The sequence below is a fragment of the Danio rerio genome, chromosome 22 (genome assembly GCF_052040795.2).
Source record: "Danio rerio strain M-AB ecotype USA chromosome 22, GRCz13ab, whole genome shotgun sequence".
NCBI lineage: Eukaryota > Metazoa > Chordata > Actinopteri > Cypriniformes > Danionidae > Danio > Danio rerio.
The window spans coordinates 15,004,360-15,017,135 of record NC_141042.1 but is presented as its reverse complement, the minus strand read 5'-3'; the positions used below and the strand labels follow the sequence as shown (position 1 = coordinate 15,017,135).

General features: G+C 34.5%; 2 protein-coding genes across 4 annotated transcripts in view; one reads left to right on the top strand and one right to left on the bottom strand.

Annotated features, from left to right (window-relative positions):
• Positions 1–12,776, bottom strand: part of LOC147831535 (uncharacterized) — a 600,059-nt gene that overhangs the window by 478,942 nt on the left and 108,341 nt on the right. The gene's annotated exons all lie outside the window — the stretch shown is intronic.
• Positions 1–12,776, top strand: part of lrp1ba (low density lipoprotein receptor-related protein 1Ba) — a 458,912-nt gene that overhangs the window by 344,709 nt on the left and 101,427 nt on the right. For all 3 annotated transcript variants that reach the window (XM_087304094.1, XM_087304093.1, XM_087304095.1), the window contains 3 exons: positions 1,749–1,834; positions 8,116–8,238; positions 12,224–12,405. In XM_087304094.1, coding sequence (XP_087160220.1) covers positions 1,749–1,834; positions 8,116–8,238; positions 12,224–12,405 — 391 coding nt within the window. The remainder of the gene's footprint in view (positions 1–1,748; positions 1,835–8,115; positions 8,239–12,223; positions 12,406–12,776) is intronic.

Below are 12,776 nucleotides of genomic sequence, written 5' to 3'. Positions count from 1 at the left end.
ATCAGATGCTAACAAAACGAAGCTAAATGGCCTTGCTAATGTTGAGCTAATCGTGTTTATGATTGCGTTTTTGACTTGTTACTGTGAAAATACTTCTTTTTTTTGGACATTCATACACTTTAAAGATGGAAATTAATGAGGAAGAGAAAAATATCCATGTTGAGTTAATGTTGTTGTTTGGTTTTTTTAAAAAGACAGTAAGTCAGCAGAATTGTGCTTTAAAGATAAAATGATTAATGATAACATTTTAAAGTATTAATATTAGGGCTGCACAATATTGGAAAAATCTGACATTGCGATATTTTGTTTCTCTGCAATATATATTGTGATGTCCTAACCTTTGACCACCGCCCATTCCACAATGCACCAGCCCCTTACGACTCCCCCTGTAGGTGGTGTGCCCGCAGGAGGATGGTCCCACGTCGCTCTTTCAGGCTAAGCCTGGCAGGGTTCTGTGGGAAAAAACCCGGCCACCAGGCGCTATGTTCCTACTCTTACCTAGGGTCATGAGCTTTGGGTCATGACCGAAAGGACAGGATCTTGGATACAAGCGGCTGAAATGAGTTTCCTTTGTAGGGTGGCAGAGCGCACCCTTATAGACAGGGTGAGGAGCTCTGTCACCCAGGACGAGCTCAGATTAGAGCCGCTGCTCCTCATCAGAGTATATATCAAATTACCATATTACCAACTAATTAAATATCTCTATAACATAATACCATTTGCCTTTATTAATCTACAGTACTTTTCGCATTGAAGCACACACACACACACACACACACACACAGACTGAAGTAATAAAGCTCTGTTTGTGTATGATTGGCATGTCTAAGTCCCGGCCTTGACAGGAAGTGGATGTTCAAGCGTTGGCAGCTCACAGGAAATCGATTTCAAGTCATCAGACTGAAGTTGCAGTCGTGTCTCGCAGCTGGAATAATCCATACAGCAACACAAACACTTATTTAAAGGCTTTTCAAAGTATTTCAAACCACAATGTATACATATAGCCGAATACTTTGACATGCAGAGTACTTTTTAAATGTATTTACAGTTACACTGGATTAAAGTTAGACTGTGTCTGTGGTTTATAACAGCATTAAATGCTTTTAGGAGACATATTGTGGTGAAATAAATAAAATAAATAACACAATAATAGGACTTTTTAAAAAATATTTGTATAATGTTTTCTCCTGTAGAGCCTGGATGGGTGGGTAGATAGATGATAGATAGATAGATAGATAGATAGATAGATAGATAGATAGATAGATAGATAGATAGATAGATAGATAGATAGATAGATAGATAGATAGATAGATAGATAGATAGATAGATAGATAGATAGATAGATAGATAGATAGATAGATAGATAGATAGATAGATATATGGAGGGAGGGAGGGACGGAGGGAGGGAGGGATGGATGGATGGATGGATGGATGGATGGATGGATGGATGGATGGATGGATGGATGGATGGATGGATGGATAGATAGATAGATAGATAGATAGATAGATAGATAGATAGATAGATAGATAGATAGATAGATAGATAGATAGATAGATAGATAGATAGATAGATAGTTGGATGGGTGGGTGGGTGGGTGGGTGGGTGGATGGAGGGAGGGATGGATGGATGGATGGATGGATGGATGGATGGATAGATAGAATCATTGTAACATATATCAACAATATTAATAAATAAATACAGAAAAAATAAATATTGTGTATATAAAAATCTGTATTTTTTTTTCCAGCGGAGCAGCCTTTTCTTATCCTTGCCGACCATCATGAAATCAGAAAGATCAGTCTGGATGGATCAAACTACACTCTTTTGAAGCAGGTAAAATAAGTGTTACTTATAAGTGTGTTAAAAATCACATTTTATGATCACTATATTGCCTCGGTGTTCACAGATGCCTTGATGTTTAGATAAAACTTCATTAGCATGTTCCAATTCCTTCGTATTCCTTTGCAAATCCATACTTATTTATTTTCATGAAAACACACATGCCATGAGCATACGAAGCTTAATATAGACATACCATCCCAATTCCCAAAAGGTAAAACACAACATCAAGAACCACCTGTGATGTCTTACAGAAATTCAAAAGATAAACATGAGCCTGAAACTTCAGTACAGACCCTCGACTATCATAAATATTGAATATTCACAAAAGGTTATATTGTGACTAGAATATCAAGTATTTCTATTTATATGATAATGAAAAGTATAACTCATAGTTATTTTAATCCTTAATCCTTTCTGACCAGTAAAGCAAAGTTCATTAATCCTGGATGAGCCCCCTTTTTTATATATGAACTGTTTTTTTTTTGTTTGTTTTTTTTGGCCAGCAAATAATTGCTATAAATCCTATAAAAAAGAAAATATTTTTAAAATGCTTTGTCAAAATATTAAATGTTAAAATGTCAACCTATTACTATGTTTTTTGCAATGTGAAAATTTATATTTATCATCCACACTTTGAAAGGGGAGAAAACAACATTAAGAACCACTTGCGTTTATAAAAGTTTACAAAATCAAGTTGAGCCTGAAATATCATTATAGACACTTGACTGACAAATATTTATTAATTTGCTATGACAATATCATATTGTGACTAGAATATCAAGTATTTTTAATGATAATGAAAAGTAAAACTCATAGCTATTTCATCTTAATTTCTGATCAGTAAAATAAAGTTCATTAATCCTGTACGTGTCCCCTTTTTATAAATGAACTTAAATAATTGTTTTTTGTTTTGTTTTGTTTTGTTTTGTTTTGTTTTGTTTTGTTCAGCAAATAATTTATACATATGATATTGACAATATAAAAAAATGTGTTGTGTAAACAAAACAAATTAAATTATCATAAATATCAACATGTTACTTTTATTTTTTTATATTTTATACAAGCTATATTTACCATCCAAACATTGAAAAGGGAGGAAACACAGCATCAAGAACCACTTGTGATGTTTTATATAAGTTCACAAGATCAACTTGAATTTCAAACATAATTTCAGACACTTGACTGACACACTTGTTAAATATTTGCCCATGGAAAGGTCATATTGGGACTAGAATATCAAGTTTTTCTTAAATGATTTATTAAATGATCATGAGAAGTATAACTTGTAGCTTTTTTATCCCGGAAGAGCCACCCCCCTCCCCCAAACCCCCCATTATATAAATAAATACATAACAAAAATAATTCAAATGTGTAGTTGATTTATAATCAACAACACATTTTTTTGTTGTTGTTGCAGTAAAACCTATAATATAGACATTTTTGTAATATTTAAAAAAAAGTTTACAAAAAAATTAAGATCAATTTGAGCCTCAAACATCATTTCAGACACTTGACTGACTCAAATATGAAATATTTGCCCATGGAAAGGTCATGTTAGGACTAAAATATCAAGCTTTTTGTTTTTTTTTTCTTCTTAAATGATCATGAGAAGTAAAACTCGTAGCTCTTTTATGCTGAACGAGAAACCCCCCACCCCTAAGTTGTCAAAAGAATTTTCTTTTAAATGTCTTAAAATGTCAACAAGTTACTATGATTTTTACCATGTGGACATTTTACATTGATCATCCAAACATTGAAAAGGGAAAAAAACACAGCATCAAGGACCACCTTGAGGATCAACTTGAGCCTCAAACATCATTTCAGACACTTGATCGACACAAATAGTACATATTTGCTCATGGAAAGGTCATAATGTCACTAGATTTTGAAGTATTTCTTGTTAAAATGCCATGGAGAGTATAACTTGTGGCCCTTTTAATAATTTCTCACAATGAAATCACAGTAGTCTTTATTAACAAAAAAGTTAGGATCTTAAACTCCCAGCTGAGGCTCCTATCAAAAATCATGTACAATTTTAAAGATAATGTTTAATAAATTCAGAAGTAGATGTTTATTTATTTTTTTTCGAGATAAACAGTTTTTTTTTTCAAAAAACCCTTTGATAAAGACAATATTTTAATAATAAAAATAAAAACAATAATTAAAAAAAGATTTTTTAATTGTCAACCTAATGCCATTGTCTTTAAAAAGTTATATTTACCATCCAAAAAAACAAAAAGGGAGAAAACACATCACCAAGAACCACCTGAGATGTTTTATAGAAATTCACAAGAGCAACCTGAGCCTCAAACATTGTTTCAGACACTTGACTGACACAAATATTGAATATTTGCACATGAAAAGGTCATGTCGTGACTAGAATATCAAGCGTTTCTACTTAAATGATCATGAGAAGTATAACTAGTGGCTCTTTCAGTCATTTCTGACCAGTAAGTAACATTAGCGATCATTAATAAAAAACATAAGTTATGCTCTTTAATCCCGGACAAGCCCCCATGTCTAAACTTGTATTACATTTTGCATATATTTTTATGTATTTATTTTTGTTAACAACTGTTTGAGTTTTTTAGTAAACAATATAAAAAAAATTATTTAAAAAAAAAGTGCAAATTTAAAACCCACTCCCGCCCCTCCCACCCCTGGTAGACTTCAAAAGATGAATAAAAATAAACGAATAAAATAAAAATAACAAAATAAATAAATAAACAAATCTAATAATTTTTTCAAAGAAATTCTACAAAGACTTCAAAAAGGACGACACAACATCAGACATTTTGCATATAAAATTTAAATAATTCAACAGTTTTTAATTTAGAATTATTTTTTTGACTGCAAAAGGAGAATTGTTATTGATGTACAACCTACATTATAGACAATATTTTTGTAATGTTTAAATGTTTTTAAATTGCCTGCAAATGTCAAACCGTTACTATAATTTTTGCAAAGTGAACAGTTTATATTTATCATTCGAAAATATAAAAGGAAGAAAACAAAGCATTGAGCTTTATAGAAATTCACAAACATGCATTTAAGTCACTTGACTGACTTATTTGCATGCATTAAGGTCATATCGTGACCTTAACACCAACTATTCCCAAGTAAATTATTCCAAAGTAAAAGAGTGGACAACAACTCCACTTAAACGATTGCTCCATTATTAACGAAAGCATCACTTCTGCTTTTTAATCCCGGACGAGCCCCCCATTTGTTTGCAAACGACCGTAAGTTAGAAAAATCTCTTTCAGCTTTGCATGTGTGAAAGAAATTGAGCAGTGTGTCATGGAAGGAGCAGTTAAAACCACACGCTTGACTGGATTCATCAGTCAGAAACTCCATCAGTTTGATTTAAAAGGTTTGGTCCAGCAAATTAGATGTGGACGCGGCGGGGGGTTCGAGTCAATGAGACACACAGGAGAATGTGAAAAACCCCTACTGAGAAAGTGATTGGCTGAGGTCTGAGCAGAGCATGATGGGAAGCGTCTGTCAGACACAGGATGTCGCGCTCATTTCGGAGCCGACGTCTTGAAAATAATAAACGAAAGGTATCGTAGAAGTGCTGTAATGGGATAGTTGACTTGAGTGCGTTTTGATGTTTGGTGTTGGGGTTATTGTTTTGAATCTAATAAGATGCTTCAAAAAAAACTTTTATTATATCTTACATTTATATTTTTAATTTACTATTAATTTATCAGATACTTTTATCCATAGTGACAGTTACGAATAAAAGAATTGCATATTATAAGTATAGGGTGCTTATAAGAAGGTGCCTGGTGCATATGGAAAGGAAAAGAGTGTGTTTTAATATAGGTGGTTTTGTGCTGCAGGACAGGATTAAGAACATATTGGGCAGTGAGGCTATAGCAAACAAATGTTGCTTTTTTGCTATTATTAATATTATTAATTTGCTAAATTATTATATAATAAAATTTTTCAATTGATTTATATTTAATTATTATAAATATTTTCTAATTTACTAAAGTAGGCGTACAAGCAAACAAAATTAATTCTCATTATTAAAATGTTACAACACGCTGCCAAATTCAGAAATAAAAAAATAATGAACACACATTTGCAAAACCTGAATGAGTGCTTTACAATAAATACTTTAAACTTTAGCTGAGCAGAAATTCTAGAACCAAATTCTAGAACTCAAGACCAAATAGAAAATTAGAAGCATGGATTTTAAAGATATTTTAGATCTTTAAAATCCATGCTTCTAATTTTCTATTTGGTCTTGAGTCAATCAATTACAGCAGGTTAGCATGTTTTTTTGTTTTTTTCTTCATAAATACTGTCTGATGAAAGCCAGCGCCAATGTTGTATTGCTCGGATTATTGCTGTCATTTCTTATAAAAGGGGAAATTCATTCATTTAAAAGTTTGCTTTCTTACTTGTTCAGTTAGACCTAAACCGTGTATTTTCTTGAGGCACATTCCTGGGGAAAAACAGGACATCTGTTCACCCTGGGACTAAATCGAAAGCTTAATGCAAAGAGGCGTTATCTGCATCATGACGCAAACTAATTTGTCAACTAATCAAGGGCCCCCTCTTGTGAGCCTTTAGGCTTCAGCTGTAGGAGATGTGGTTTTACAAATAGGGATAATGTTGATTATGGAACTTGTTGGGTCGCAATATTTCGTATCGCAATCATTTTATCACTTTCTGTATTTATTTTATTTTACTGCCTATATTATAGCATAAAAAAACATTCAAACTAAACTAAAGGTAGATACACCTTAAAATTGCTTGTGGCCAAACAAATATTTTGTTTTATTTATGTTTTATGTTAAATAATAGTAATTTTGCATTATTTTAAACATATATTTATTTTGATATTTCATTGGTTATTATTTTTAATTAGTTATTATTATTATTATTATTATTATTAATATTATTTTGTTTTTGTATAAAATATATGTGACCCCGAACCACAAAAATGGTCTAATGCTGTGTATACACCAGACGCGGTATGCGCAGATAAATTGTGCTATTCACTTATAAATAGACAAGTGAACATTTTGAGTTTACTCGCTTCATTCGCGCGTCAAATTCACCTCACAATAGATGCGGATATGTGTCATGGACGAGGCTTCTGTCTGCCTGGTCACTCTAGTTTCATTACTAAATGGCTAACGTGGATTTTATTGATAGAATAGCTTTGTTTATGTGCTTTAGGAAGACTTAAAAACAGTGTTGATTTGTTTGGAGCCATGCCTGAGTCCACTAGATCAATTATGAGGTGCACCCAGCTCTGTGAACTCATAAATTCCTCCAGAAAATATACCTGGATGATGAAAGCTTCAGCGGTGCTTCCGACTGAGCCGAGCCCAGTTTGATGAACTGTTGTCCGATGTCGGCAGGAGGATTTCCCCCCAGGACACAAACAACAAGTGCTACGCAATAATCACTCTCCTACAAGAGAAAGTTCGTAATTGGTTACCATGCTGCCATATCTGCTGAAGTTCAGATTTTCTAACTCGAGGTATTCGCGGGTCAATTGCGCCAAATGCTCAACTTGTGCCACTTCATTCATGCGAGTCGCCTCATTCGCGCGTATCATGCCTCACGATATCTATTCACATCTTTGTGTTGACTTAACATGTAAATCACAAGCTTGATGCTTTTTCCGCATCTCATGTGAACGCAGCATTATGCTTCATGGGTGTATTTTGGGGAATAGCCAAAAAACTATTTTTAAAGTCATAGGAGATTTTTAATTTTATGGCAAAAAGTATTAGATTATTAGAATATATAATTATTGGAATATAGTAAAGATCTTGCTCCATGAAGACATTTTGTAAATCTCCTACTGTAAATATATAAAAACTTGATTTTTAATTGAGATGATGCTTTGCTAAGAACAATTTTATCAATATTTAGATTTTTTTAACCCTCACATTTCATGTATTTTCAAATTGATGCATCTCTGCCAAGTATTGCCCTATAATAAGCCATAAATCAATTGTAAACATCTTTATTCAGCGTTTAAATCAGAAATCTTAACTTTCAAAAATTTACCCTGGTTTTGTGGTTTTACCCTAGACTGCAAAATCAGGGCCAATTTTTCTATATGTAAAATTAAAGATGTAATATTTCCAATTTGTGGAAATGTAATATTTAATAAGTATTCTTAATGTGAAACGTGAATGCATCTCTGTTTGAAAAAAAAAATCCTCTTTTTCTCTCTTTAAGATCCCATCTGTCAATCTTACACTTCGCCTATCTCTTTCTCTTTGTCTGCGTCTCTGCAGGGACTCAGTAATGTCATCTCTCTAGACTTTGACTCCAGGAAAGAGTTGATCTATTGGATTGACACTAGCAGACCCAGCGGACGCAGAATCAACAGAATGCGCCTCAATGGAAGCGACCTCAAGGTACATCTATGAATATCTCTGTGCGTTTCTGTTGAATTACTCTTGAAATCATCTAAACTTGCCCAAACCGACATATGCAAATATCACTTTGCCCCTGGGTGAATTTGATTCCTGTCACCTCTGTGCTCGGGCAGTTTTTGATTGCGAAGACTTTGCAGATATGTTCAAAATCTTCTTTTTCTTTCTAGCATTTCATAGTCTATTATGAGGACTTCATAATTCAGAAAATACCCCCACAAAAACAAAAGAATAAACTGTTTTATATAATTAGGGAAACTATGTATGAAAAATTCCCTCTCTAAAAACCTTCCGAATTGAGATACGAACAAAACTGTGCAGTTTGGTGTTTTTAAAGCTGTTAAAGATGAGATTTATGGGTCACCATAAGAGAAAACATTTATTTTTTAGAAAACAGCCTTTACAAAAATGTATCACAGTTGAAATCTGCAGACGCAAATAGATTAAGTGCTACAAAAGAACCACTTACAAAAGCATTTTAGGTATCTTCTTTACATTAGACTGAAAAAAAAAACTTTATAAAAAGCTTTAAATCTCAAAAGTAACAGGTGCATTTTCCTGTCTCGCTTTAAGGATAAGTGGGATTTCTTTTATAAAATGAGCCAGAGATGCACTGACACAGTCTAATGTGTGTGTGTGTGCATGTCTGTCTACATATTTCTCTCCATCAATGCCCTTGTGTATATTACTCAGGGCAGAAAACGGGCATAGTGTGCCAGCCTTGCCCTGCTGGGCCGCCAGAGCTCGTTATGTTTAATATCGAGCCATAATGGCTCATTAAGCTTGATTGAACTTTGGATCTTGAACTGATTTATGATAGTGTGCTGTAGTTCAGAGAAAAGAGAGAGAGTGGGTAGAGTGTCTGTAAAGGCATTGAAGTAAGGTGATAAAGTTATTTTCAATGTTGAAACTGAAGGCTATATAAATCCACTGTGCGATTATTTTCATCGAACGTTGAAGGAAAAAAGATGATAATGGGAGTGATTGAGGGACATTGTTGGCGATTTTTGGCATTGCAAGCTGTAAATTCTCATGACAAATGCTTTGATTAATAGCAAATGTGCCTCATTTTCTTTTTTTAATGTAGTTTCTAAGGCTTTTTTGAATATTCACTTCAAATTCCACATTGAAAAAAATCAACCAAATGCAGTGAGTAGCATGAAAATGCTACTATCAGTAAATTTCACTAATTTTCATGTCACACAGACTCAAATGATCAAGAAAATGCAACATACCACATGAAAACACTAGTTGCAGTGCAAGTTTTAACCAAAAATTGAATTTAAAATTAATATAAAAAGTCACTTGATTGACTTATTTACATACATAAAGGTCATATTATGACCACAATACAAACTGTTCCTGGTTAAACAATGAAAGTGAAAGAGTGGACAGTATTTCCGCTTAAACGATCGCTACATCATTAACAAAAGCATCAGTTCTGCTTTTTAATCCTGGACGAGCCCTCCCGTTTGATTGTGACCGACCATAAGTTAGGAAACTCTCTTCAGCTTTTTGTGCGTGAAGAAATGGAGCACTTATTTATGGAAGAAGTATTTAAGGTCTGGTATAAAAGGCAGTAAATTTTACAAAACTCCATGTCACGTGGAATCAAATAATAAAAAACATGTAACATACCACATAAAAACACTGGAAGCAGTGCAAGTTTTGACCAAAATTTGGGTTAAAAAAATAAAGAAAGTCACTTGATAGACTTATTTGCATGTATAAAGATCATATCATGACCACAATACCAACTATTCATTCATTCATTTTCTTTTCGGCTTAGTCCTTTTATTAATCTAGGGTCGCCACAGCGGAATGAACCGCCAACTTATCCAGCATATGTTTTACGTAGCAGATGCCCTTCCAGCTGCAACCCATCTCTGGAAAACATCCATACACAATCATTCACACTCATACACTATGGACAATTTAGTCCACCCAATTCACCTGTACCGGATGTCTTTGAACTGTGGGGGAAACCAGAACACCCGGAGGAAACCCACGCAAACGCAGGGAGAACATGCAAACTCTACACAGAAACACCAACTGGCACAGTCAAGGCTCGAACCAGTGACCTTCTTGCTGTGAGGCGACAGCATTACCTACTGCGCCACTCCGTCGCCCAATACCAACTATTCCGAGTTTAACAATAAAAGCTTCATTATTAATGAAAGCATCAGTTCTGTTTTTTTTATCCCGGACAAGACCACAGTTTGTTTGTGACCGACCGTAAGTTAGGAAGCTCTTTTTCCAGCTTTTCGTTGGTGAAGAAATGGAGCTCTTATTTATGCAAGGAGCATTTAAGGTCTGGTATAAAAGCAGTGCATTTTAAGCAAATTTCATGTTACATGGATACATATAATAACAAGAAAGTGCTGATAGCAGTGCAGGTCTTGACCAAAATTTGGAGGAAAAAAATTATTATATTTTTTTTTATGAGATCACTTTGATCCCGACTTGAGCATCTAATGAGTTAGTCCACACCCTAAAAAAACTGAAAACCTATTAGAGCTTTAATCATCTTCGGGACACAAATTAAGATATTTTCGGTAGAATCTGAGAGCTCCATCATTCTACATAGACGATCAGAATATTTTCAAGCTACTATACAAAAAACAGCCTTGTTCAGGTTTCTTTTCCTCTTTGTCAGTATATTGCGCATTCCAGGCAATCCGTCAGAGCTGCATCTAAGCATAAAATATATACGTGCACCTTGTACTGACACTGGGGAGAATAAAATGTTGAACTAAATTGTTATTTTTGTTATGTTTTCAAATAAAAGTATTCTCTTAGCTTCGTGGTATTCCGATTGTATGACTAAAGACACAGTGTTGGTATTTTCCTGACACTGAACAAGTCGAAAACCTTGCTATCTATGACATCTTGAAAAAATGTTGCACCCTACTTTAAGTTTGCTGTAGTAAAATTGCTATTGTAAAATAATGAAACTAATTTTGGTATCCCAATTTATAATTATGGCTTATCCCTAAAATAATTCTAAAATAGTTACCTGAGGATGCTAGTTTCCCTGGTGAGCACATCATCTAAAAAAAAAAAAACCTGTGAAGTTGTCGAAATTGATCTTGGCTAGGCTAGTTTTAATTAGCGCTGATACTACGGCCCAGTCTGAGGCGAAATGTCTTTAATGTTCATCTCTAATGTTCATCAGCTTGCAGAATGTTACTCTTACTCTTAAAGCGCTAGGCGGGGGGCACCAGCAACCAAGAGCGAAAATGATTAAAAGCACTGGATTATCCACCAGCTGGGAAGAGCATTGTTTATGCCAAAACAGGGTTTTTTGTGATCAGGAGAGGGAGTGAAATGTTGTGATGTGTGTTTTGTGTGTGAAACTTCATCTTTTGGGAACTTTTCTTGTCATTTTTGGATTTTAGGGGAGAATGATGTGCGGTAATGTACTTTAGCTCACTGGTAATTAGCAATAATACACAAGTGTAGCACAGCGGATCAGATTCAGAAGCTAGATTTTACCTTTACAAAAAGGGTTTCAGTTGGCTTCAAACAGAACATTGCTGTAGTTTGATTTTAGCAAGTGAAAACTTGCTAAATTGGCAATGTGAGCTATCCTTACAGTCACCAGCTGATAACCATATATGTAGGGGTGATTTTTACCATTGAATTTTTACCTTTATTTGAGGAATCAAAGCCTTCCCATGCTTTTTTTTTTTTTTTTTTTTATAACTGAATGCTCTTACTGCAGTTGAAATAAAGCTAATGTGCTGGCAATGCTAGCTCATTCTTAGCAATTAAGGGTCTATATAGACAATGTCAGTATGCTTTTTGATTTTTACCAACAAAACAGCAAAGACTCTCCTTTAGCTGCTTCTCTCCATTCTGTATTTTCTAACATGAAGCACTTGTTCTCTGCAGTTCTATCTGTGAGCAAATGCATGTGAATAACTGGCCAAAAGAGACCAGCTGTGGTTGACTGCTGTTTTCTCAGGTGGTTCACAGGACATCTGTCCCCAGTGCTCTCGCGGTCGACTGGATCGGCAAGAACTTGTATTGGTGTGACGGCGAGAGAAAGACCCTCGAGGTGGCGAAAGCTAATGGACTCTACCCCACTGTACTGCTGAGGACTGGATTGAGAAATCCAACTGCTCTGGCTCTCGACACTCTGACAGGGTAAATGAGGCTTAATGTTACTTATTGTCCACAATCCCAGAGCGCATTGCTCTTGAGCACACTTTTTAAAAGGCGTAAGAGGGCATTACTGACACATTTTTGGTTCTGAAAAGTGCCCCAGCCCAACCTTTTAAACTCCAACCACAAAGTCATGTTTAAGAGTATGTTTAACGTTTAAGGGTATGTTTTTTATGAAAAAAATGTAATAAATTAAAAAATACACATATCTGAAAAATTAATATTTTGCATGCTACACCAGTAGATGGCGATCCCTCGTTCTAAATATGCTTCTTCTTCTAAATAAGTTCTTCTTTAAGTTCTTGCTTTGGTTGTACCACATGATCTTTAGACAGAATGGCTGTTTCTCAATT